General features: G+C 39.0%; 1 protein-coding gene across 5 annotated transcripts in view; it reads left to right on the top strand.

Annotated features, from left to right (window-relative positions):
- The window catches only part of FSHR (follicle stimulating hormone receptor), a 210,601-nt gene that overhangs the window by 148,347 nt on the left and 34,659 nt on the right, over positions 1 to 27,595 (top strand). For all 5 annotated transcript variants that reach the window (XM_025148544.2, NM_205079.2, XM_040696843.2 and 2 more), the window contains one exon: positions 13,582 to 13,653. In XM_025148544.2, coding sequence (XP_025004312.1) covers positions 13,582 to 13,653 — 72 coding nt within the window. The remainder of the gene's footprint in view (positions 1 to 13,581; positions 13,654 to 27,595) is intronic.

Raw genomic sequence — 27,595 nt, forward strand, 5'->3', positions numbered from 1 at the left:
TGAGGCAGAGATATTGCCCACTGGTCAGTAGCTTGCTTCTTAAAGCTGTATGAGAAAAGAAACTTCAATCTTGTTTAGTTTCTGATTCCCTGGCTATTTTGCAGCAGATCGTGTACTGCAGTCCAATATAATGAGCAGGAAGCAGAAAGCTTCAAAGAGAAATGGTTTGGAGGAAACTGTTTTGGTCTGAGGAAAAAAAGTAGAGATTGAAAGGACTGTAAGAACTTGAAATTTCACATTGGCGGCATATTTCCCCTGGCTTTAAAAAGATTAGCAAAATGACCTCAGAAGACTTTGTGGAGAGCTGAAGTGTTCTTTTAATATTTTCATTATTAAAGAAGGCTGAAGTGTTCTGATGGAATTTATTTTTAGAAATGTGTTGTAGAGCCAATTCTTTGGAATGAAATAAAAGCCCAAATGAGATGCTGAAAGCATTAACCCTGATTCAGTTTTACCTTTTGATCTGCTGGCAGAGGGAGGGCACTAATCTTTTAATTGTTTTAACCTAAGGAGCAACCTTTTCTTCTGTGAGATACAAACACTTGCTCTAGCTGCAAATATCAGAGAATATTTCAACACTTCAATGAGACAGAGATCACCCTTTCCCAGTAGTGCTAGAAGTAGTGTTGTTTGCTGATGTGGGCATGTCAAGTGGTGAGTCCCATTTTGGCAGAGCTGTCCCGTGCTGTCTGCGTTGTGGTGGGTTTTTTTGCTTTTCTGATGTGCATCTCAGTGGAGAGATAGGTGTTCTTCCAACTCTGGCTCAGGCACACCTTGAGTGGTGTCATGTTTTGATAGTCAAACTTCTTCACATGTACAGATTCATGTAAGTAAAACATTTCTTCTTGGACATATACCACCAACAGTGTCCCGTAGCAAAACGCTACGTAGCTTAACTAAATGTTGTACAAAGAATGATGTCCTTCCATTTTTGCAACTCTTTTTATCCAGCTCTTTTCTTACTGTTGTGATAATCATGGACAGTTACCACCTCTCTCCTCACTCCATTCCCAGATTATTTTTGTCTATGGTTTTCAGGCCTTGTGAAGACCTCTGCAGGATACCATTCATGACCTTCCTTCACTTGAATAACTCTTACATCTATGCTCATTTCTTCCTGTCGGTTGTTATCTAATTTTACATAAGTTACCTAGGAAGAGGACAAAAGTATAGGTTTCACTCACTAAGGTTATGTATTGGCATGACTGCTAAGGTCTTTCTTCGGGAGTCTTTCATAACCTGCAGCTGTGCCATGAGCAGGTCAAGTTTCTACCATCCTGTCACCATCCTTAATAGGACCATGTGCATTTATTATTTTAAAGTGCTCTACAGAGGTCTCATGTTTGAGCAGCACTCTGAAGGTGAAAACACAAAACATATCTTTATCCTGAATATGTAATTTGTGGTCAAGCTGACATCTTTCTGAAACAATAATAAATGCTTTCAAATACATTAAAGATCTAATCTTGACCCTAGTACAAGATTTTCACTCTGTATTACTGGGAAGAGGTATGTCAATATTAAATGAGATAATATAGTTAGTGTTTGTAAGGATGGTAGTTGCATCTGTTCAGGTTCATCACTGTAACATCTGAAGGTAAATCCATGTTTATTAGAAGTTCAATAGGTAAGCTCGGTGTTTGCAGTGGTGAGCTGGCCTTTGCTAAAATAATGAAAAATATATTTTATTTTATTTTAGTACAAGAAGAAGTAATAAGATTCCTGGCTTCGTCATTTGTTTCTGTAAATCAAATTGGTGATGCCTATGGAGAAGAGATCTCAATAACTGAGAAGGACTGTGAGGGAGGAAAGAAACTGTCAGGGGAGTGGAGAATTAAATTGGAAAGAGCCCATCCACCTGCAATTCATATCTCTGTGAATGTTTCCCTCAGCAATAGCTAACAGATGAACTGAGAAAAGTTCTTGTCTTGGAAACTGGATAGCTAGAAAGAGTACCAGTGACCTGAAAATATATTGTGAGCAATGACAGTAAACAGAAATGTTTACCGGACATAAATAAAATGTGCAAAGTATGTCAGTCAAGTAGAAAACCTCATCTTGGCCATTGTCTTTACAGTGCAAAGACTCTACAAGCTCTCTTATGCACACAGGAACATACTGCTCAGACTAATCTTGTTGGTGTTCGCATGTTCAATGTGCCGTGTCCTTATTTCTCTTGCATAGGCATCAGCACAATTGGGAGCCAGCTGCTGCCTCCTGGCAGTAGTCAGCTGGGACATTCAGATCAGAGGAAGGCCTGACCAGAGGGCATGAACAGAAGGTTTTGTGTCTTTGTGTGGTGCCACACTAAATGAAAGATGGGATTTTTCAACTTTTCCACTTTTGGTGTTGGTTATTTCAAAACATATCTAAAATGCGACTGTACAATTTGTTATGTGAAAGGATGGAAATGCCCCACTCACCAGAGTAAGACATGGGATCATATGGCATTAAGCCAGCATATTTCTGTGTCAGCACAAGTCTAATTGGCGCCCTGAGAACAGTGGAGGATGTGCCATTTGTATGCTGGACCCCTGCTTTGGGAGTTGCTGTTTTCCCAAAACTGCCAGTTGAGTTAGTTGTGTTTGGTGCTCATGATGCTTTCTGGAAGGTATTAGCATATATTAGATAGCAGAAAGGATATTTGCCTTTACAAAGCTCGCACTCAGATCCAGAGGAAGAAGATAAAAGTATGATCAATTTTTCAGGTGCTATTCCTTGAATGGTTTCTGACCACTCTGGTATCTGTGAGAATCAGTTATTTCATTGCAACTTCAAACAAGCCTTCGTGTATCCAAACAAATCTAAATATTTGGTGGAGACTCTCTTTCTTATTAGGCTGTGTGTGCTAGTTAAGTGAAGTAACAGTGAGCGTCTTTTCTCTGTATTTTATTATTTTATGAGATTCCAACCGTGTCCCACTAAACAAAGTAGGTATTGTGCTTATGAGGCTATGGATGAGAAAGGAGAATAAAAGGAATGATACTTGACAGCCAATAGAGCTGACCAGTCACCAGTTGTATGGAGCTTAACAAGTGGAGTGCTGGATTCTGCAAGTGGAACAGGGCACCCCCAGATGTATGTACAGACTGGGAGATGAGAGGCTGGAGAGCAGCCCCATGAGAAGGGATCTGGGGGCTTTGACTGACCACAGGTTGGAGAAGGATCTAGGTGAAGAACCACCCCAGAGGGTGGTGGGCATGGAACAGTCTGCTCAGGGCAGTGGGTACAGCTCCAGTGCTGGAGCTCAGAGAATGTTTGGTCAGTGCTCTCAGACATAAGGTTTGGGTTTTGGAAGAGATGTGTGAATTCCTTCCAACTTGGGATAGTCTATGACTCTGTGATCTTTCTAATGAATTCATCAGGCAAGATAAAGAGACAGAGGCAAGTTATTTGTTATTTTGCTAAACAGTGAGGGATCGGCAATACATTTTGCAGAAAAACTTTCTATTTGAAGAGGGTTTTATCTTTAGTAAGACATCTGACCCAGAACTCACAGAATTTTGTCCCTGGATAGTTTATTTCAGTCAATAAAAATAGCATCATGTGTGGAGAGCATGCTGACATAGCAAGTCCTGAGGTCTTTGGGGTGAAAACACTACACACAAAGGGTACCTGTCACCTTTCTGGTATAACCTGTGCTGATGAACAAACCATTGTTCTTCTCCCTGCTGAGGAGTATCATCTATTTAAACTCATTCCTGGGACAGGAATAGAACTGTGTGTGAGCAAGATGTCTATTCTTGCTCCAAATCAAAAATAGGAAGAAAGTTCTGAAGAAGACAATACATACAAAGCCCCCCATCTGCTTGGGCTGTAGACATTTTCTATAACCCTGTTTGCCTTGACAAGTTGCCCACAGGAAAGAACATAAAGTAGAACACACTGTGGAAGAACAAAATACCCAGGACTTGTGCGGTGCTCCTTATACTAGGAAAGTATGCAGAGATATTAATATGAATACACACAACAGAGAGAGTTTGCTCAGAGTGAATGAATTTTTAATGGCTCTTCACCATAAAGATGGTTGTAGATATTAAGGTCACTTTTCAAGGAAGGAGCATATATTTCACATGCTGTGTGTTTCTCAAAGGCCTATGTGAGTAAGCAGAGAGAAACAAGCGTGTGCTCTTCCAAATGTAGTGCAGTGTCTCCCAGGATAATCAATACTAATAAAGTGCAGCTATTTGTAAAAATAAAGCAAACACTGTTTTCTGGTTTTTATAACAGAGACAGAGTAGCCTCCTTCAATTAAGTTATTTATCTTACACAAAACAGTTTTCACTGCATGCCATTGGCATTAATAGGGGCAGTTTTGACTGAGTTTTCAAGCATACTGTTGGCATTTTTTATGGGCAACTCATTCTTGACAGTTAAATTCTTTGGATGCGAGCATGCTAGCTGTGAGTCTGTTCTCTGAATGTAAAGAGGACCTGTTTGTTTTTGCAATTCGTACTTGGTGACAGACCTTTATTCTCCACGTGTCTGTACTGTGGGAACCAATGTCCCCGTGTCAGAGGGTGTTCTGCAGTCATTCTACTCACGGGATGTCATTTGTGTTTGTTGCGTCTGCTGCGCATTGCTGCTTTGCATCTAAATCTTCACAATAGCGTTTGTCAGACACTTTGCAAAGTGAGTTGACGTCTCCAGGCAACTAGGCTGGATAATCACAACTCTGTAGAACTCAGTTCCTCTCTAGCTTTATCTCAGTGTAAAGCATCTCAGCCTAATGAGATGGAGAATTTACACCAAGTGAGGAGCATTGAACATTTCAGGCTGAGTAACAGTATGGCGTTTTATCTCTTTTCCTGACTGTGATTCTTGCGATTTACTTTTTTTCTCCATCTTCTTTTTGATTATTTTTTTTTAAGCCCCCAGAATCCGAATTCATCCCACTCTATTCAAGCAGAGGTATTTAAAGTCATTGTGGAGGTTTATTTTTAACTGCCTGAACGTGTGTCCTCAGAAAGAAGTTATCTGCAGCACAGTAGCGGTATGTTACTGAGGACAGTGGATGCTTTGTCCAGAAATGAAAAGTGTATCAGTGCTGAGACTAAACATACCATGTTTTTTGGGAAACTAAGAAGAAGAGGAGAAGAGTAACCTTACAAGTGTGTTTCTTGATCGTTTTTGCAGTCATGTAGATTAACTGATGACTTTTTTTCTCGCTATATACACTCTCGCTAAATACACAATTCTGTGTCCTTCCAGGTCTCTCCTTATTCCCTCTTAACTTCTGAGGGGCACATCATGCAGCCTATTGGCTGACCTAAGTGGCAATTTGGGAGTAAAGCAACCCCCACAGCATCTTTTCCCTGAATGGCATTACAGTTCTGTCAGGGAAACAGGATCTCAGCAGTGCAGGCAGAGATGTGCCTTGTTTCTGTTACGGTATGGTGGGTGCCTTACAAGTGAAAGGCCAATGGAACATCAGCCGCTGGATCCTAAAATGCCTTCCTTCAGCTTTTTGTAGTTAGGTGGAATTATTTTGCCTAGCAAATATTCAACGCCATCACCATTTCAAATAGAAATGCCGTAACTGCTATTCACTGTACTTCTAATTCAGAATAGAAAAGGAAATTGGTTTTAAGGGGCACCATTAGTGAAGATTAAAGAGTGATTTTTCATATGCGGCTGCACACGTTGCCTTTTAAAGTCAGACCTTCAGAGCAGAAAGGCATTACTAATAACCGTATCATCACAGTTCTAATTGTATTTACTTTGTCTGTACATTTCACTGTTTAATAGTGCATAAATGAAGATATTTTCTTTCTGAGAGGTGGCTGCTTACATTACTGTCAGGCCTGGAATGATCCCTGAGTTGCATACCTGGAAGGACATCATGCTCTCCCCCAGATTTACTGTGCATTTTTCATTTAAACATAAGAATAGTGTGACTCTGCTATCTTCAGAAAATACACAGGCTTGCATGCAGCTATAGTGCCTTACGCTTTTTGAGTTTCATCCTAATAGCTCCTTGTAAAATTTTAATGTTTCATCAGTTTGCTTATTGCTATTTGTGGTTGCCAGCTGTAAAAAGATTGCTTCAATTTCTTCCATTTTGGTGGAATTACAAAGACAAAAAAAAAAAAGAGAAAGAAGGATGACTTCTTGATTATGATGCTGAAACTCAGGAGCTCTGGCTTCAAGCCCTGACCCTCTGACAAACTTCCTTTGTGGTCTAAGGAAATATCTTTTGGTTTGTATTTGTATAGCAAAGACAGATGTAATTATTTTTCTTGAGAATTAAGGAGGAAATATGCCAAGATGCTTGTAAGAACTTCTTGTACCCAGTTCTCTTTAAGTTCTGAATTGACTTAACTTTTTGTCAGGACCTTTTGTCTCCTTTAAAAAAATATTAACTAGGCCTTCCAGTATTTGAAGGGAGCGTATCAACAGGAGGGGGGACAACATTTTACGAGGATGGATAATGATAGGACAAAGGGGAATGGTTTTAAACTGCAACAGGGGAGGTTCAGGTTGGATAGTAAGAGGAAGTTTTTCACCCAGAGGCTGGTGATGCACTGAACAGGTTGCCCAAGGAGGCTGTGGATGCCCCATCCCTGGAGGCATTCAAGGCCAGTCTGGATGTGGCTCTGGGCAGCCTGGTCTGGTGGTTGGTGACCCTGCACATAGCAGGGGGTTGGAACTGAATGAGCATTATGGTTCTTTGCAACCCAGGCCATTCTATGATTCTATGACCTTTATCTTGTCCATTGATTCTGTTAGGTGGTCCCATTGAGGAAGTGTTTTTTTTCTGTCTTTTCCATTAAGTGTATAATGCCTGATTTTTCTTTGAAATACTCTCCTTCACCTGCTTTTCTTACCCCGTGTCTATTAAGTGGCTGCACAGTCTAGATAATTTCTCTTTTCACAAACGTTTGAATTGGTTGAGTAGCAATGGGCAGATCGCAGTAGGTGAATGCAGTGATTAGATGCTTTCAGCAGGATTGTGCACATTAGCAAGGGATTAAGGTCTCTCTCTCATAAATCAATTTAACTGTGTGTAAAGTAGGGCTGCTTAGACTCTTAAATGCACAGATCATGTCTCAGATGGAAAAAATGAATTTTAAATTGTAAAAATTGTAAAATGAATGAATTGTAAATTGGAAAATTAATTGCAAATTGTAAGGCTCTTCCTCCATTATTCAAGCATGTCTGTCTGTGCCATCCAGGTCTCTCTTCTGTAACAAGTCTGTAAATAAATTATATGAATAGCCATTATTGAAAAATATTCTGCTTGCTTTTAGTTCTCCTTTGGATGAACACCTGTTGGCAGTTGAAAATAGCTTTAAAACATGATATGAATGTGATATAAAGACTTTAAAACCAGAAAGGAAATGAAAGCAGTTTTTGTGTATTGGGGTTGATGATTTCTGAAGCCTGTTTCATGGCGGTTTTGGATCTGATTTATGTATTTTGGAGTCCTCTATGTCTGGTGATAGGAAGAGGAGACCACAGCTATGTCCAAAAGCAGCTACAAAATGTTTTTTAGATTTCAGAGATCTTCTACTTAAGACAGCTGATTTTCATGCTGATCCATGAAAACAATTTTTAAAAAGGTTAAAATTTGAAATGTTTAAGTTTGATTGCACTTTGAGAAAGGAACTTGAGACTTTGGCCCATCGTGCACTTGCTTGCAGATGAACAGACCGTAACTCATGCTTCAAGATCCACAGGGTATGAAGCCTGTCTGAGCTCTGTGTGTATGCCGAGAATAGCACTTCTGCGTGGTCAGAGGCTTCTGCCTGCCTTGGGTTGGGTCACCTAGGCACCATGTCACGAAGTATGAAACAGCTGCCATAAAATGAATTTCCTAATGAAAACAAAAAGCTGAACACAAGGCCTAGAGAAAGCAACTGAGCTCTTCTTAAGAACTGATGGGAGGCAGTCAGCTACTCATTGACTTCTACTTAGCTTAGCGTGTGAATTTCTAGTCCAAAATCAAAAATCATATTTTTTGCCATAAACAGAGGAAGGTTTGACCTTTTACATTAGCAGTTATTTTTTTCTGCTAATGATCCATTTGTGTATTTCAAAATACTAAAATATGTATGTATTTTATTACTAATTCTAGGAAAAATGCTGTTTGTGTATGTCTGCACATTCCCCTTCCCATGGAGATGTTTACTAGACACAAACCCTGGTCACAGAGAAGTCATTTCAATGAGCTGTGGACTTAGAGATGTTCTTCACAACTTTAAATCAAATCACATTTAAGCTCAAAGGAATTTCATGATTCAATCCAGTGAGAATTAGGACAAAAGTTAGGGCCAAGCTGACACAGACAGGTTGGTTTACACCATCTAAGACACAGTCTGCAGTGTCTATTTTTTTTTCCAATTACAGCATGAAAAGCAAAACAGTTCTTCACTGTTGCACTGACTCATCAAGCAAAACCACAAATAAACACAGGGCAGAATTTTGTTGGTTCTTGTATTTTGTCAAGAGCACGCTAAATAGGTCATAGCATCATTTCATTTTGCCTTCTTCTGATATAAGACAGACTCGTCTGCTGGGATCTCCAGCAAATCTCCAAAGCAACATGCAGTAACAAAGAAACAACCAAAAAAAATTACAAAAAAGAGCAAATTAAATATCGTAAATCTTTTGGGTCTGACAAAACCTGCAGAAGGTTGGGTGGTGATAACATCAGTCTGTTGGCTTGGAGACTGCAGTCAAATGGTTTTTGACATCCTGTTGCACTTATTTATTTGGAACTCAATTTGGTGATATAGCATTTTGGTCATGGAATATTTTAGGCTTTTTTGTTTTGTTTTCCTTTGGTCCTTATGATCTAAAGCTTATGCTGTCTTCTTGATGTTGTTCGTTTGAACATCTTGAACTTGCATTTTACAGGGGAGGTAATTCTACAAGACACACACTTTCTGATTAACTGTGTAGATAAGAGAAATGAGTTGTAGACTGTTTTGTAAGAACTGTATTCAGCCACGTTTAATGAAGCAGAAATTAATGGGTTTTTTTACAAGTCTAATTTCCGATAATTGTTGCGGTTGTTTGTTGGGCAAGGTTACAGCTGGTGATGGGGGGCATTTTCCAGGGAAGGGAGCTGGGAAGAGGGGGCACCAACACAATGGGAGCAAATTCTGGTGGAGACTTTTGCCAAGGAGTCTCTTTGTAATTGCTTAAGAAAAGGCTCGTGGCACCAGGGTCTGAGAACTCATTTGATGAATATGGAAAATACAGTGTTTCACACCTAAGTGACTAACCTTGCAAGCACAGCGTATTTATGTTGATTTTCTCACTGTGCCCACTTTGCACATTTTGTATGCACCTCTGTTTTTAGAGACAATTTGCAGAAATGACCCTTATTTATCCACTTTTCTAATCTTATTTACCAAGTCTCTATAGTTACCCATACCTTAGGCACCAGATGCTTGAATAATTATATCCAGTCTTCTGTCTCTGTATGGTGAGGTTGATCTACTTTCTTTCACTGTGTTCACAGAGGGCTAGGTGGAAGAATATTAATTTTTCTGGGACATTCTTTTCCACTTCTTGTCTAATGTTCTGTCTGTCTGAACTGCTTCAGCTGCTGAAGAATCTCTTTTAGGGAAAAGTTTCATACATCTCTTTGTAGCTGAAAATGTTAGTTATTCAGGATCATTTTGCTTTTACCTGCTAATTTCTGGTTTTTGCATCACCTTCTACACACTTTGAGATAAACTTGGCACTATGATATTTCTTTTATACTATACTTTTATACCATGTAGAAACGAGATATATTTGAGTTCTATGCCCTTCATTGTTATACAGTGTGTAAGTCATCTGTGTCAGTAGCTTCATGTCAACTGACCTTGCCCTCTTAAATAACCAGGCTTAGATGTCTGTGTATAAGTAAATAAAACAGCAGGTGATAGCTGTGCTGCAATTCTGACAGGCCTAGCATTAATTAGCAACAGTGTTTTAGTAGTTGTAATCGAAAAATTTACCCACAGCCTTTCTTGAGATTAACTAAAAGTGATAAAAGGCCTAGAGATGTGTAGAAATTAGAGGTGGGACGTGGGAAAACCTGTAGGAATTGGGCATGTTCAGCACAGAGAAATATCACCTGATCTTTTGTGAGATTAATTCTCTCTCCAGATGTAAAAATATTTTACCACACAACAGAAAACAATTATTCTCAATCAGAAAAAAAAAAAAACAGTTAAATATTATGCAATGCAATATATTTAAGTGCCTATGGCACCTATGCAGTAACTTGGGCATATGTATATATATATGTAGTGTATATCTGGCTTTGCATGACAGTAGCAACTAACTTCAGTTTCTATCAGTAAAGTCCCAAAGAATGACCTTCAACAAAAGTATTTAAACTGAGACTTAAAATCCTCTCTGGAGATCAGAGGTTCCACAGGAGAAATGGGCCAGATTAAAATCTAGCTTATACTGCTGTCCATAGGCGATAACCATTTTTAGTGGTATTATATCATTATACAATACAGTTATGGTACCATTCTTCTATTTCCAGCCAGATAAGATGAAAAGTAATCATGTTTCCTTTCCTTCCTTTCTCATTATGTGTTAAGCTTTTGATGGCTCCAACACTGGAGACCTTGCCAGGACTTCTAGGATGAACTGTAGCATAAATAATGATGACACTAACATCAATGAACTTTGAACTTACATCTATGTGTATATATTTATATTTTTTTTAACCTGTCCAAGAGAAATCAAATCTAACTGTAAGCTCTCTAAAAGAATGCTAGGGTTAAGCTTTCTCTTGTTCTCCTTGGTGGCACAAGGAGTTTCATAGAGAGAGGTTCCTGGCTGCTGAGCACCATTTAGGGTGAGGGAGGGACTTGATGCTGGTACTCCATTCCCTGTGTCTGTCCTTCTGCTGCTGGGATAGCATAAAGGGAGCACAGAGCCTTCTTCCATCCCAGTAAAGATGCTGTGAGTTGAGCTCTCTGGATTTTTGTTGGATTTATTTATTTATTTATTTATTTTGGTACTTGTTGAGGGTATGGAAGACCTGGGTGCATTGGAGACGAGATGTAGACCCATGTAACTGCCTGCATAAGATACAGATTTTTGGATCATGTAATCCTTAGTCTAACCTTCCTCATGCCCTGCGCCAGGCACCTGGCTCTGAGTTTTTAATTCCACACCATGTGCTGAACTTCTGTTTTTTTCTGTGGTTTCTGTGTACATACCTAAGTCCCAGCATTACTTGTTAGGACCAAACAGTGCATTTCTTCATTAAGTACATGTTTTTAAAGGACATCTTTGTTTGTTTGGCATGAAACGTGCTTGAACAAAGATGGACTGTATTAATTTCTTTGGCCTTAAAACAGTTGCAATCACAAAACCAAGGAAATGCTTTTCAATTATTTTCTCCACGTGCCCCAGCAGAAATTGTTACTGAATAGCTAGCATCTCAAGTAGAGTACAGATTGATTCTTGGAGCCTAATTGGTGAGATTTACTGACAATACAGCATTCCAGTAGTTGTAATGGACTCCTATTTATTGCGAAGTTGATAATTCAACAAGTAACTGATTCTAATTTTCAATATTAGTTATAACATTAAGGCTGACTTTATTAGCCTACTTGGGGATGTTTAAAAACAATTAACCTTAATTTAGTGAAGTGGAATGTGAAACTTCAGCTATTAAACTTCAGTTCTACCTTAACTGCTCCAGGGCACTAGGCATGTAGCTCCTAAATTCTGGCTCCTTATTAGCACAGGATTGCGGACTATTCAGCAAAAAAGCCCAAGGTTTGATTCTTCTAAGCACTTGTGGCATTACTTATACAGGTAACCTCATCTATGAATGAAGCTCCCTTCTTTTAATTAGTGTCAGGATCGGGCTGTAAATTCTTTGTGTGGTAAAGAATGGTATAGGCCAGTGTTTAATTAAAGAATTGCAAATCTACTGATGATCTACAGAGGGGATTCATTTCAGAGTGTTACCATAAAAATATGTAAGTGGCTTTTCAGACTGAGCCCGCTTTCTAGGGTGCCAAAATTAGGCATGTCTCTACAAAGGAGAGGTTAGGAAAGGTTTCAAAGTAGATCAAAGTTAAACAGTTGCCTGATGGTTCAGCTTTGCAGCACTAAGCCTGCTGAGCGTTCTGCACAGATCCAGTATCTGAACTCTGAAAGTACAGACATAGCTTTGCATGCATTATACTGACTGTGCTTTTAGTAGGGCTTTACAAATTGCTTGATCCAGGTTAGGCCTTTTCTGGAAGCCCTTTAATCCTTCAAACATTTGCATAATGATCTCAGTGCTGTAATATTTGTGTGACAGTATATAGAAGTTCTTTCTAACTTACGTTAATGATAGTGCAAGAAGAATGGAATACCAAATTTTTATCTTTCAGGACTGAGATTGCCACACATTTCGATGCTTAAAATAGGATGGGGCAAAACTCACTGCTGGTATAATCCTAGTGATATCACTAGGCTAAATGAGCTGTGCACTGACTTTGTCATGTATAAGTAAATGCTAACTTGAAATTTGATAGTCTAAATGAGGAAATAGATTCTACTGAAGATCTAGAATTTAGTAAATAGAAACCTATCACAGTGGTACTCTATCAGAATATTATGTACTTTTTTCCTAAGTTTTGATTAAAACATGATGCTCTCATGTGAGAATTCTAAACTCACCAGCTGAAATAAAAAATAAATAAGGATTCTATAAGTAGTTCATGTGAACAATAAGGAATAACGTCTCTAGTTTTTAAGTATAGTGTTAAAATGTGCAGGACTACACAGCAGGCAGTACCAGCCTGCGTTCCCATTTCTTTAAGGTGTAGTAGATATTAAACTGTTCTTTTTGTTGGTGGTGGTTGTTTGTTTTTTTTTTCATGTTCTGTAGTCCTCTGTTTACTGTGATAAAAGAAGATGAGTTCAGGTTAACAACATGGTTTATCTGATATTTCAAACATTTATTCTTCATAAAGCATCTTCTGTGACCTTTAAAAAATGATTAAAGTATTATCTTGGTCCCTATGTAATAGAGTTGTGTATTCCAAGGTTCCAATTTTACAGCGTATTATGAACTAATTAGAAGAGAAGCAATAAGGAGTATTAAAGTGGCACTGATGGGAGATACAAGCTGACTCCTTAAATTATCTGTGCAGTGGGTTAAGTCTTATCTTGCTTGAACATGCATGTAGCACCTTACCGCCTCGTGTAAGCAACTCATCCCAATCCAAACTCTACAGGGCTGCTTCATCCTGTGTTTGAGCATCTCTCAAATGAGAGGATGAGATGAAAAAGACACAGTTCACTCCAAGTGTGCAGCAAAGCTGCAGTGACCAGGTGTTTATTTCTTACTTAAGCCAGCAGGGAACTTGGAACTCACTGATGGATAATCTTTCCCCAGCAGCACCAGAGGCAACCCAACACAGCATTGTAATTTTGGTCCAGGCAGGCAACTGGAGTCCCACGAAGCCTGCAAACATTATTGCTGTATTTCGGTTGTGAAGCCTTCAGGCTGGAAACTCTCCTTGTATCAGGGATAAAGGTGTCTCCTGTGTTGGCAAGGCTGCCACACAGTCCTGTTTTGTGAACAGTGGATAATCACCCTATTTTCTCAATTTTCAGGAGATTTGTCCTCACCAAGATGAGAGTCATTCCGAAGGGAGCTTTCACAGGACTTCATGACCTAGAGAAAATGTATGTATTTTGTCAATATTTATCAAGCAACAATTGTTTTACTTTAAACAGCAATTTCTAGTCGCAACTCCTCATTTTACTGCCCGTGAGTAACCCCTGTCTCTGAGCTCCACCTAGTTTCATCTTTCTATTTAAAAAACAATTTTTCCATTTTTTAGATGACATTCCAAAGCATTGTTGTCACAAATACATTTTTATATCAAGTAGCTGAGCTGTCCTTGGTGAAAGGAGTGGTTCAGCATGGAGCACCATTGCAATTGCACACAAAGAGTTGCAGTCACTGGCTGGGAGTACATGAGAAGTTTCTTGCACAGGATAGTTCTGAAGTTCTTAGAACATAAAGAGAGCAAACATCTAATTTCTGTGAGCTTTACTAATAAGCCTGGAGTTATAATTATGAGCACTTTTGATGAACAATTGTATCCGGTACCCATTAGTCTGCTGTGGTGAATGTATGGCAGCCCTCCAAGACAAGGAAGAAAATGCTTCATCATATATTGTAACAGCAAAGGGACTAGTGCAATAGGAGGATGTTACGAAAGAAAAAGTGCTCATCTGTCTCTGAAGATGTAGGCTTGCAATAGAAACTCTGCAAGGAAGGGATCTCCAACCAGAGATCCTTCCCCTGGTCAGTGAGTCCTTAAATGAGGTCTAAGAGAGGTGCAGCCAGGCTCCACCTGTGCTCCCAGTGCCGACCCGGTCTTTTCCCCAATCAGTGATCAGTCAGTGGTTCAGGCTGTGACTCAACAGTTACCATACATATGTTTCCTAGAATTCTTTAGCTACCAAAAGTCTACAGGTTAACTGATGTTAGCACCAGAAAAGATAAAATTCACTGTAAAATATGAACTATTCTGGGGCATGTTGTGTTTTTCTAAATTATTTCATATATATGTAAATCACATTTTGTTTAGAAATTCATTCAGTGTTTGTACCTTCACTGGAGAGGGTCGCAAATATACTGTTTGTCCAAGAAGGGCCTGAGTAGCAGTGAGGAAATGCAATTCAAGGTCAGTGCCATTTTCAGTTCTGTTTTTATAAGGGCGAAACTGCCTATGTTTCTCTGCATTGTCTTCTCCTTTTATCACCTCATGCTCCTGTTATAGAGGAAGGTGAGCACACCGGGAAGCATAGGAAGTGAAGATGCTAGAGGATTTCAAGAGGTCTTTGTCAATAGCACGTAGAACTACAGAAAGCAGTATTTTTGTTTGTTTGTTTTTGGTTGTTTGGGTTTTTTTTAATGAAAAAAAATACAGAAAAGCGATCTTATTTTCTGTGTTCAGAAATCACCAGTTAGGAAAAAGATCAGTGTTGTGCCACCAGTTACTTTGGAACTTGTTTCTCCCCGGTCATCCTGGATTCCTTTAAATGCAGTCCTTTTGGAATAAACATTCAGCTCCCTAGACTGTGAAGTGGGCTGCAAAAGTGCATTATAAATTGCTTCCATTGTCTTTAATTACTCAGAAACCATATTCCAGATATCCATGAAAATAACCATCACACTGAATAGGATGTCCCTAAGTGATGATTTATTGTTAACCAAAATAATTACTAATGGAAATGAGCTCAATTTGAAAGTGTATCTATGTACTGTTAGAACATGGAGAATAAATGGGAACATTGTATAGCAAAATACCCTTGAAAGTAAAAGTGTGATAAACATGTAAATGAGACCAATCAACATCAACAAAGAATGCAGTATTTGGAAATGGTGTGGCAAACAGATGAAATTTGAAAAAGCTCACAAATCCTAAATCTAATCCATAAAACATTGATCAGAAATATTCATGATAAAGTAGATCCAAATAAAGTATGTAATCAAATGATATATTTACACATAAAAACAGAGCTTTTGTGTGAAAGCCTCATTTCTCTTGGTCATGCACAAAAAGGAAGATTAAAGCAAACTTCAGTTTACCTAAGGAAAAGAGCTAATAACAGTGTGATATCTCTGTGTGGTAAAATGTAGAGAGCCTGATGTATACAAATGAGATACTTCAATGTAGTATATGCATGTGGTCACGTAGAACTAAGTAGACTAAAAATGAAGAGAGTCACAATATCTCCTGAGTGTGTTACTGATTCAAAGCAATTAAAAAAAATTAAAAAAAGAAAGAAAGAAAAAAGTCTGTAGTGTTTCCATCAGTTACCATTTCTAGGTGATTTCCAACATTGTTTCAGAGAATGAGGTTGTTAAGGCTCACAAATTGCAGGGAGCAGTCATCTTTGGAATCATTCATTGGGGATGAGCTGGTTGAGCGCAAGTTAAATCAGAAATTAATCCTCTATAATAATCTTAACTCCATTGAGTTTACATGCAAAGTGAATGAAGGCTTTTGAATACAGTGACCAATAATGGTAGGTTTGAAGACAAAAAATAATTCAATAATGTTTATTCAGTGTTTCTACTTTCTATATGCACTTCAGTTTCATCCTATACATTCAAGCAACTGAGGGCTTTGAACAAATGTATTTTTTCCCAGAATGTTGAATATTCCCAGTCGGATACTTCTAGGCAGACTCATTTTATGGTACCCAGAGAATATCTTGTTTTCTTTCCAATTGTACTGTCTGAGGAATCTCCGGTATGGACACGAGTGATGGTAACTCCTTATGGAAAAAAAATGAGTGTGACCTTGAAAGTGTCAGCATGGAGCACATGATCTTCTCTCCCTCCATTTTAATTACAAATCAAAGTCTTTGTTTTCATCTGTTGCCGAACACAAATATTGGAAAATGAAGAAAATTGTCACTGGGATATTTTCACTATTTTGCAATTTTTGAAAGAATGGAAGCCTATTTGAAACACTTCCAGCTTGTATTTTTCTTCTTGCCCACTTGGCTTCCTTCAATTACTGAAAAACCATGGAGTGTCCATTCTGCACAATCGTAGAATCATAGAATGGTTTGGGTTGTAAGGGACCTTTAAGATCACCTAGTTCTGACCTCCCTGCTATGTCTTATATGACAAAGTTTTCCCCCAAGCACGTTCTAGGGAAAAGATATTTTGTTAAATAAAATGTTCCAAACTACAAAACATATTGAAAGGTTGTAATCATTCAAGATCTCTCTTTGTAATGGTGTAACACGGAATTCTTTTTATAGGAAAGTATTTCAGAGACTCACAGGTCTGGGGAGCATCTTAACTAGCTCTTTGCTACCAGCTGTGCAACTTATGCATAGCTCTGGCTTCACATTAATTTAGCAGGAAGGGAAGCAGATTAGTCTATTCTTGTTATATTGATATTTAGTTTGTTCCTAAGAAGTCTTAGCCAACCAGAACAGGGTAGCTCTTCTAGACTCCTGCTTAAATAACTTGTTTGCACTACCAGAACAGATTAATTCTTCAGTTACTAAATTAAAAGGCAACATCATTCAGGCACATACCTGGTAAAATCAATTCAACATGCTCTGTATCTCCTATGTCATCTTCAACCCACACTAAAAGTACTTAATTTGGAAATAAAGCCTAAAGCAATATTGAGATCTCTCTTTATATCTTGCTACGTTTCCTCCCAATTCTGTGGTGTGGCAAAGTAAATTCTTGAGTGGTGGTCTAACAACGCCTGACAGTGCATCATATTTAGAGGAAGTTTGGTCCGATCCTCAGTAGCTAAACTAATGATGGGGAGGATTAGGATATATTCTTGCTCTAGGGAGAGGTGAATGCTTCAGCCCCACTTGAGAAAAAGCAAACAGGAATTTTATTTCAAATCCCAGGATGAGTGGCTAGTTTGACTTAACCAAGGAAGCTAGACAGCAATTTCAGCTTTAGATCACTATCTGGGTGATAGAAGTAGACTGAAAATGCTGATCTCCCTTGGCTTTTGAAATACCCATGTAATGATTTTTGGAGGACAAAAGAAGTCTGGCTTAAGACTTTCGTCATGCTCCTGATCTGTGTCATTACGGAAAGATGCGCTGTGGAATGATGTTTCTCTGAACAGTGATATTGTAGTGAAGCGACATTATTGCCTCACCCTGTGTAAGCCAAATAGCCTTTACTTTTGTATCCTGAGGCACAGTTCCCTTGAAAGTTCACTGTCAGTTATTTCTTCTTTCAAAAGGTTCAAGTTTAATAAATAAATAAATAAATAAAATAAGCTTTATTTCATAATTTGCTCCCAAAGTCTACGGTTTTGGGCAAAGGCAAATTTTAAGAACACAGACCATACTGTGTTCAACAGAGCTGGATGAGACTAAGCCTTCATGAGCTCTGAAAATCCGGGAAAGTGTTAAACTTTAAGGGCTGAGAGAATCTGCTGGAGGTGACAGTCCTGCAAACTGAAGTCTTCTATCCATGGAAGATAGCAGGAATGTAAGCACTAGCTATCTATAGTATCCTCATGATTCTGTAGAGAAAAGAGCTTTGGATCACATCTTTATCTTGTCACTCAGGTCATTGAAACCCATTGAAACCATTGCTTTTTTTTTTTTGTTGGGACTGTTGACCTTGTGGTTGTTCAAACAGATTCTGCTGGTCTGCTGTGACCTAGATACATTGGCACCAGCATATTTTGTATATGACAACCAATCTCATGTACAATGCTAAAATCTTTCTCCGTTGCCCCTGTAAGCTGAAAGACAAGTCACGCTTTCTTATTCAAAATGAGTTAACATTAATGTTTCATCTAAACCAAAGTGAGAAAAAAACAATGAAGACCATTCAGGAGAATATTTTTAAATACGTGCTGACATTACCAAATCAAAGTGTAACTTGCATACCATGTGTGAGGAAGGAGCAAAGTTCTCAGCTTGATTTTAAAAGTCTTATCAGGAGACTGGCATAGTTGTAGAAAGCATCACTGACCGTAAGTCTTAGCAAATTTGAACAACCTGGCAGCTCAGTGGGTTCACAATCCAGACCTTCTTCAGCAGTATCCATCTAAACTGCCAGGGTTAACAGCTGTCTAAGGGATCTCCATCACTCTCTCTGCTCCTGAAATCAGTTTCTATCAGCCCAAAGATGATTCTTTAACACTCAGCGTCAAACAGCCCAAAAGAAGGGAAAAGAGGAGAGGGAAAGACAGAAATTGCACAATCACCTAAGGATAAGCAGTCTATGTCTTCTGCTCATAAGAAAGCTGGCTGGCATGTTGCAATTTGTCCAGGTGTTTTTGCATAATGTATTGTGTTCTGCCTCATTCTTTATGCAAGGGGCTGTGATTAAATATGACCAGTAAGGTTGTTTTGAGAAAATAGATTCCATGTAACCAAGACATTTGGAACTTGGAATTCCTTTCCTTTTGGAAAGTTTTCCTATAGAAAAACTCTACTGATTTTTTTCTAGAAGCAAAATACGGATTTGCAGGAGCTACTGTGATGTTTAAGTTAAGTAGTGCATGTTTACAAAACATTTATTTACATCCCTGAGGTGAAAGGGAGATGCAGTGCCTTCTCTGTATCAAAATATGTACCAAATCAGGTAAGGATCATACTTTGATAACAAATACTCCAGGGTAAAATCTCAAGGTGTAACTTAATGGATATTGAATTCTAATTTATATTATAGGAAATTATGTGTAACAGTATGTACCTTAGAGGCAGGGCACAAAAATAAGTATGCCATTGAATGCATTTAAATTAGTCTAAATATGTATTTTCTCTGAGGGAATAGAGGACTACTGTTCAAAAAACTTAAGACCAGTAACCAGCAGAAGCAAAGAAATTGAAAGTTCAGGCTGACATTCCAAAGAATAACTCTTTCACTGGGACCACTGCTATGTTAAAGGACTTTGTCTTTCACCTCCATGGTTTAACCCTGTGTAAACTAGTCACAACTACAGGACTGCCCAGCCACCACACACTGGTATGAGGGCTGTGAGCAATCACAGGAGTTTTCCAGGTTCAAGTGGTTGGACTCATAAGTCTCAGATGCTCCTGTCACAGTTGACTGTCTGCATTTAATGGTGATCAGCATCTCTTGTCTGTACTGGAGGGTTTGCTTGTGCTTCAGGTTACTGGTTCAGCAGCAGAACTATGTAAAGGAGCTAATCTTGCACTGTATGCACTCCTTAGCCCAACAGCATCCCAGGTGTCAGTCTTCATTTGCCCATTGTTGTGCTCTGCCCTTTGAAATGGGTTCCCGTAAATGGGATTTGATGGGAAGCAGCCATGCGAGCTTCTCCCAGGGCACCAGTAACATATCATCAATGGAGAAGCTGGACAAAGCACTGAGTTTTGCAGCTGTTTCTCAGTATGGCACTGAGTGGCTTAGGCACATTTCGTTCTAGAATGAATGCTATTAGTACAAATGATCACTCTCTAACCTCTGCAAATATCAACCACGGATAGCAAATCTTAGTGTTTGGTACAAAAACATATGAGGTCTGGTATGTTCTTAATTAAATTTATTTTCTGAAAGTAGAAGCTGTGCTTTGTGTTCTAAATACAATGTAATGAGCCAAGGCTAGGGTTTTTTAATATAATTTATAACTCTTCTGCTGCATCCTCACCTGGCATTCTAATTTTCCCTGCCACAGCTTATCTGTGGAAGAGGTCTTACATTTGCTGTTATTGTTGTCATCTCTTGCACAGTTACAAAACAAATGAAGTAGGTGTTTAATATTCTTGTCAGTAAGTCACTTCTGATGTCAAAGAGCAAAGATTTTAATTACAGCTTTGTAATACTTCAGTAAATGTGTAGCCTGACCTAAAAGTTTTACTAATACTTTGGTGGAAAAAAAAAAGAGACAAAATAAAAGCACTTGAAAGAAGAAGATAAGAATTGTAAAACCAATTCATTATGTCCATATCAGCATTTTCTAACTTTCCTATTTAAGAAGTCCCAGAAAATAATACTAACATTTGCATTCTTTAATGGAAACATATTAGAGTGCAAAAACCAGTATTCCATAACTCTTTCTGTGTGGTTTGGTGTCTTGATACTTGCTTTCTTTGATAGAACTTATTTAGAAAGGAAAAAAAAAAAAAAAATACATTTTGTCATTACTTTCTTCACTTGAGCAAGAATGAAATTTGTGAGACTTGTTAGCATAATCTTTATCTGTTAACACTGTTAATATAAAGCCAGCATTAGAAACTGAAACTTGAACAGAAGAATCGTCTCGGATATCATTTCTTGTTCCTTTTTTATGGTTGTCTAGACAAAGAGACAGTTAAAGTGAAAAAATAGAAATCCATTTTCCTGAATGTATGCCAAATATTTTAATGCCTCTCCTCAGTGTGACGTGTTCACATTACCTGAATCTGTACAAGACAAATCATAGGAAAATGCTTGTGTAACTTCCCACTCTGCTTTAAGAGAAAACTTAACACCAGCGTTCTTTTGCCTTCCTGGATGCAGACAAATCAGATAAATGTGGGCTAAATGAAGATGGAGAAGATCATCCTGAGTGCCATCACATGATGCTTATGGGACAACCAGGTGATCAGGCCCATTCATCAGGGGTTTGTGATCTCCCTCTATGAAGAGGGCACAGGCTGAATAGATGAAGGAGAGGCTGTGGATGCTTTTAACTTGAAATTCAGCAGGACGTTCAATACTGTTTTCCATACCCTTCTCCTGGAGAGATTGGCCACTCGTTTTTTTGGACAGTCGTACCATTTTTTTGGGTGAAGAACTGGCTGGGTGGCTGGGCCTGAAAGGTTCTTGTGGATGGAGTTAAGTCTTGCTGGCGGCCAGTCACAACTGGTGCTCCTCAGTACTGCAGCCAGGTGAGAAATGATAGGAAGGGGAAAAATGGTCTCAGGTTGTGCCAGTAGAGGTGTAAGTCAGACATTAGGAAGAATTTCTTCACGGAGAGTGTGGTCAAGCACTAGAATGGGCTGCCCAGGGAAATGGTGCTGTCCCTGGAGGTATTTAAGAAATGTGTGGACATGACACTAAGGGACGTGGTTTAGTGATGGGACTCTGCAAGTTGGGTTGGTGGTTGAACTTGATGATCTTGAAGGTTGTTTCTAGATGAAACTAGTTCATTCTAGAATTCTACAAGTCTAAGACAAAATGCATGGAGAAAAACAATTGTTTTTTTATACGTTTAAATATGGGCTCTGAATTAACCACGTTCACTCCAAATGAGGTTTAAGGATTATAATAGTTTTAAATGGAAGTTGTAAGCTTAGTGGTCCAAAAACCCACCACATAGAAATGATAAGAATGATTGAAAGTGTAGGGATCAAAGAAAATATTCACTAAAATGAACACAGTCATGGATGCTTTCCACCTGAGGAAGAATGGGGTAGGCCAGGACTTTGGATGAAGACGTTTGACAGGATGGTGGAGTGGTCTGTTCAGTCTGGATTGTGTGGGTAGGGTGATCAAGAATGATTGTTCCTGGCCATTCTATTGTTGCATAGAATAGTGCTGGATATTGGAACTGGAGCACCGGATTTCAATTAAAACTGTTAAGTGACAAACCAATAAAAATTGCAAGAAATAATTCACACAATGCGTGATTTGGCTATGGAAAATGCATCAAGACTGCTGATAAAAAGAATCTCCACGATAAAAACCAGGGAAGGAACTGCAAATGGAATCTCAAGAGAATTACTATAAAAGGGCTTCTTTCTACCAAAAAGAGAAAAATCTACGGTCTTGTGGGAAAAGGAATAACAAAACAGTTCTGAGAGAACTCAAACAAGTGCATTTAGAAGCACAGATATTGCAATTGTTCACTTGGTTGTGAAGTACCTCCATCTCTGCTGCCTGGCAGACTTGCTGGCATGAGGGCCTGTGTTTCCTGGTGCATTCCAGTGCTGTGTTGGTGGGAGTCTGTTGGAATTTGGGTTGGGCATGTCCCAAGAGGCATAGAAGTGCTGTGTACTTCCAGGTATATTCAGTTTCTGGATTTGCTTGAAAGATAACTGCTGTTGGAAGGGAAAATATGTATATAATTTTTTATGGAAAAGTTTTGGGCTTTTTCATCATAAAACAGATCTTTTATTATTATTATTTTTCTATGAATTGTATTTCAGTATGTTTCTAACTGCAACACTGTGCAAGTGCAAAAGGTGTGACCTTGTTGCTGGCATACTCTAACTGGGTTTTTCTGCAATACTTATTCTTATTCATTGTTATTGTTACATGTTTTTTGTCATAGAAAGGGAGGTTGGCACCAGTTCAGAAATGGTAATTCAGCTTCAGGAGGACTTCAGAAACACAGTCTCCTATTTATTTTATCTATCTTTTCCTTTTATTTTAGAAATAATGCTGGTGGAGTTGGCATGTTGCAGTGGAGAATTGCTTCCCATTGCTATACAAATGCTCGTAGAAACCTCAGCATTTATGGAAAACAAACACTGAGATGAAGTCAAGACATTTATTTTCTAAGCAGGAGATGTTGATTGTCTGACAACATTATATTGCACAGCCTTTATTTCTGTAATGCCAAATGATTGAGGTGGATTTAATCATTAGTTTGATGGGTGTTTTGCTCAGTGGAGAGGAAGTTGGGCATTTCATCATTATTAGTGAGCTGCATTTTGATTTTTCTATAAAAGATGCTCCTAGCCGCTATTCATCCCAGGTGTAAATCCAGAGACTCATTGCACACATTCATTGTTTGCTTTGTGACCAAGCCAAGAACCGTTTGCTTACAAAATACTGTGAATATTTGTTTGGATTTCCTGAGCAGAAAAGTGTTTTTGATGAAGATCTCCACGTATGTGCTTGATTTTCTTTAAGAAAATAATGCGTAGCACTTGTGTATATCATTTGTGAGTAAAGTGCACGTGAATTAATATACGCAGACAGCGGAGGATTAGGAGCTGGGGATAATGACATGCTGTTGACTTTCTTAGATCAGAACCCTGTCCCTGTAAACTACTAATGCTGACTGCTGAAAAAGGACATTAGAGAGAATGTTTCTGGAACAACTATGGAATAGATTCTCCAGATGGAGAAAAGAAATATTCTGTTCATCCTATTCTGAGGAGAAATGCATGTAATACACTATAGTGAATAGCTGCCCAGTGCTGATGCTCAGCACAAATTCCTTGCATGCTTTCTGTGCGTTACCTATGTGCTGTGAATTTTGTCCACTACAAGAAGGAGTAATGCAGAACTTCTTTTGTGGACTAAAGTAAACTGGTTCTTTGTTATTCAGAAACATTATTTACTTCTGTCTTGCTTGTCTATTCAAGAGTACAAAGAATGACATCTTTATCTGGAAATGTTTATCCTTTCTTGTGTACTTATGACACAAAGGTGATCATTAGAACACATTTCATCCTTTCAATCTCATCATTTATTTTGAATGAGATTTTATGATTATATGCTTTTCAGTTTTGTTTTCTGTACTTTTAAGACTTCTTGTGCTGGATTCTTAAACTTCGTTTTTTCCCACCCACGCTGTGGGAAAGGAGGAGCATGATACAGTGAAATGGATTTGTTTTATTATTTACTACTTCTGTTCCCAATTACATGATGCTCCTTAGGAAAAGCGACAGCGGAAGAGCTCCTTGGAGGCAGTGGGATGGGACATTCCCTTTGCAGGCTAATGAGCATGTTCGATGCAGAGCAGCTTTGAGCTACTACAAGTAGCAGGAGTTTTGCAGTCAGGTATGGAAATGTGCCACTCAGGGACTGCAGTGAGGAGCAGCCCATGAGGTAATGAATGTGGTTGAAGGGAGGTCTGGGCAGGGCCTGCTGCCTCTTGGAATAAGTCACTGAGGAACTCTAAACGTTCTCCAAAGGTGTTGGATGTAAGGGGAGAGAGGTGTGTGAACTCTTTTCCATTCTCTTCCACCTAACCAATTTCCTTTGAGGCTTTTCTGCTTTTAAAATTAATTATCCTGGTTTATACTTTAATCAAACCTGTCTTTTTCGAACTTAAAAGCCTTTTTTTCTTCCTGGGGACATTCTATACAGAGGAAGGTTGAGACAGATTGCCTCAAAGCTCGCTTGAAGTGTTGTCACACAGCACTATCCAGACTTCCTTGCCGTAATGATTTCTCTGTGTATGCAGTCTTTGCTCTTCCACTCCCTGAGCCCTGACCTCTGTGCAGGGCCGAGCTGCGGAGGAGAGGTTACCTCCAGAAGAAGAACACAGGGCAGAGCTAAGTGGCAACACGTTGGTACAGAGAGGCACGTAAATATATCACGGTCCATCTGTCACAGCCAGCCTCATGCCTCAGCATAACTGATGACACACACCATTTATTTAAAAATAAGATGGGCTTTTTTTTTTTTTTTTTTTGCCTGTGTTTCTTGGTAGCAGATTTAAAAGTGCTAACAAGTGGAGTGGCTTTTCATGAGCCTTCATCTGTCAGTGCAGAAGTGCCTGTTTTGTGTTCCCTAGGCCCAGAGTACCTCTGAATAGCACACCATGTTGTCGTCCAACTGTGCTGCTAGGCACAGCGCTTTCAGGGTAAGCGATAACACGTTAACAGACTGTAAAAATAAGGGGCAAATTGTGTCAGAGATTGGCAGTCACTCAGGTCACTAGAGGGAGAACTTTCTAATGGGATCCCAGCACTCATTTAAATCCCATTCCCGTGAACTGTTGAGCGTCACTTTATTCCAGGTTTCACGTAGCCTTTCCACGCAGGATTGTTGATTTCAGATGTAGGGACACTGATAAAAGTATCCAACATATTTATTCTTGCTTTGTGGTGGTGTGAAGTCGACATCATTCCCGGCAATGTGATCACAAGGCATCTTTTTGTCTGCAAATCTAGGGGTGCTTCTATTCTTGGTAATTTGTCACCCTGTTGGTGGGTTAAAAGCCTTCTGTAGTCAGGTAAATGGCAGGAGTATCCTTAGTCATGCCTCCTCTTGTTCACCAAAGTGTGAACAATAGCAACCATTCTTTGGGGAAGATTGTCCAGGATCCCACTCATTCTATTCTAGCCATTAGTGACTCTCAGTAGCCTTTTTAAAAATCTGCAGAGCTTTCTCCAGCATTGACCTTGTCTAATCATATTGATTGTTACTAACTGAAGGCTAATTAGGAAGCAAGTTGCTATGGTAATTCTTGAGTCATAGGTATAAAGAGAAAATACTGCTAAAACCACCAGTGCGTGGTGACTATTATCATAGTTAAACAAATTAAAAAATATAATTCATTCAGATTAATTCTGCAATTCAAATGAAGATACAGTATGCAACGAGGAAGTTTTTTTTCCTTGCTACTACACTTTCCTCTTCTGTGACCATTTTGTTCTTTCATTTGTTTTCTGAGTTATGCATAATTTTAGGACAAAATTGAGTTGGGGTTGTTCATCCCCATCCCCAAACCTTCCTCCCATACAAAATATGTCACAAGCTTCCTGTGACAGGAGGATGGCTCAGGGATAGTAGGATAGTAGGACTCAAACCCCCTAGATTTCTAGGTCATTTTTTCATATCCAGTCCGCGTATGTGTGATGAATGGTTTATTTTCACATAGGTAAGTTGGTGTTTTGCATACCATGAGATGGTGATCTCAGCCTGTAACCTCAGGAGATGATGATTCACTACAAGGTATGACTGCTGCAGCTGGCTTTAAATCAGAAGCCTCTTTTGGCCACACTTTGAAATGGCTCTGTGACAGAGCTGGTCTCTGTGGGTGACTGAGCTCCACTGTGGGAAGGTTGGATTGCTTTGGCTGTGCTGTGGCTTCTTTATGGATAGATGGAATATTTCACTACTGTGAAATAACTTCTTTCCACTTTATTATTAACTATATGTGAACCACAGGAGAATCAAGGGCTTCCTTCCCTAGGTAATGAGGGTCCTTTGCCCTCTTCTTTGGCACCTTGCTAACCAGTGGGGTCAAGCATCAAGTTTAACTTTCCTGATCAGCCTCCATTCACAGGTCTTGAGAGAATCTTTCAGAGGGAAACGTGCTAATGTTTCATTATATATTTGTGCTATATTTGTTTTCTCATTTTCCTAGGAAAATAAAATACTCCAGATTCAAAATACGCATTTTGGTTTTAGAGTGATGCAAGAGACAATATAGAGCTTACCTTGTAGTTTTTAATTTGGTACTTAACATGCACAAAGCATTCATGTAAATTTGAAAATCAAATTGCTCTCGCAGGGTTGTTTTTGAGCGTATGTATTTCTGTGCCTGTTTGTGGATTGAGCTGTATGGTTTCTAGAGACAACACTTACATTGACAGAAATAGAGAAAAACAATTCTGCACATTTTTCTAAAATGTAGAGTGCTGATGTAAATACAAGCCCAATATATTAAAGTTGATGGGCTTCCATGCCTTCTGCTTGGAGTGGTAAACCTCCTTCAGTCTCAACTAAAGCAACGATAGTAATCAGAAATGAAGGATTTCGGTTTCTTTTTTTAATTAATTTCCAAATAGTAATTTTTGAGGTCTGGGAACTCCACAGGTGTTGGTTGGTTGTTTTTTTTTCACGCCCCTATCAGCACTGTTCTTTTTTTTTTTCAAAATGCTTTGCTGGAAACAAGAATGGTTTTGCAGGGTTTGTGTGGTGTGGAAACATGGTCAGTTCCAGTTTGCTTACATCAATACAGGAAGACAGAAAAATGTCGTAAGTATGTACTGCAGTGCAGTACAACAGAAGAGAGATCACAGCATTTAAGGACAGCATCATTTCTGTATTCTTGTTGTCTCCGACTTTGAGCTGTGTGGCAAGGCAGGAGGAAACCTTACTTTTCCCTTGAAGAAGGAAGATCGGGTTCAGATAATGTTTTCTGCATCATCTCTATCACCAACTTCTTTCAATGCCTGCAGCTGAAAATGACCCAGGATAGTGTGTGGAGAAGGCTTCCCAAGGAGACAAAAAACAGGTCACTCCAGAGCACCAAGAGTGCTTTTGGATTCCCAGTGGGTTGCACCTTATTCCTATGCAGACTTCTCTGGAGGAATCAGTAGTAAAGGTTTCTCAGAGGGCTGAGTCTGGCCTGAGGAACTTCTCATCAAAGCCCCATAGCAGCAGATGGTTGCAGGAAGCCTTTTTTGTTTGTTTAGAGTTTCTACAAGCCTGGGTATACTTAGCATAGTTATAGCAGAAATCCTT

Source organism: Gallus gallus, chromosome 3 (genome assembly GCF_016699485.2).
Source record: "Gallus gallus isolate bGalGal1 chromosome 3, bGalGal1.mat.broiler.GRCg7b, whole genome shotgun sequence".
In the NCBI taxonomy this organism is placed as follows: domain Eukaryota; kingdom Metazoa; phylum Chordata; class Aves; order Galliformes; family Phasianidae; genus Gallus; species Gallus gallus.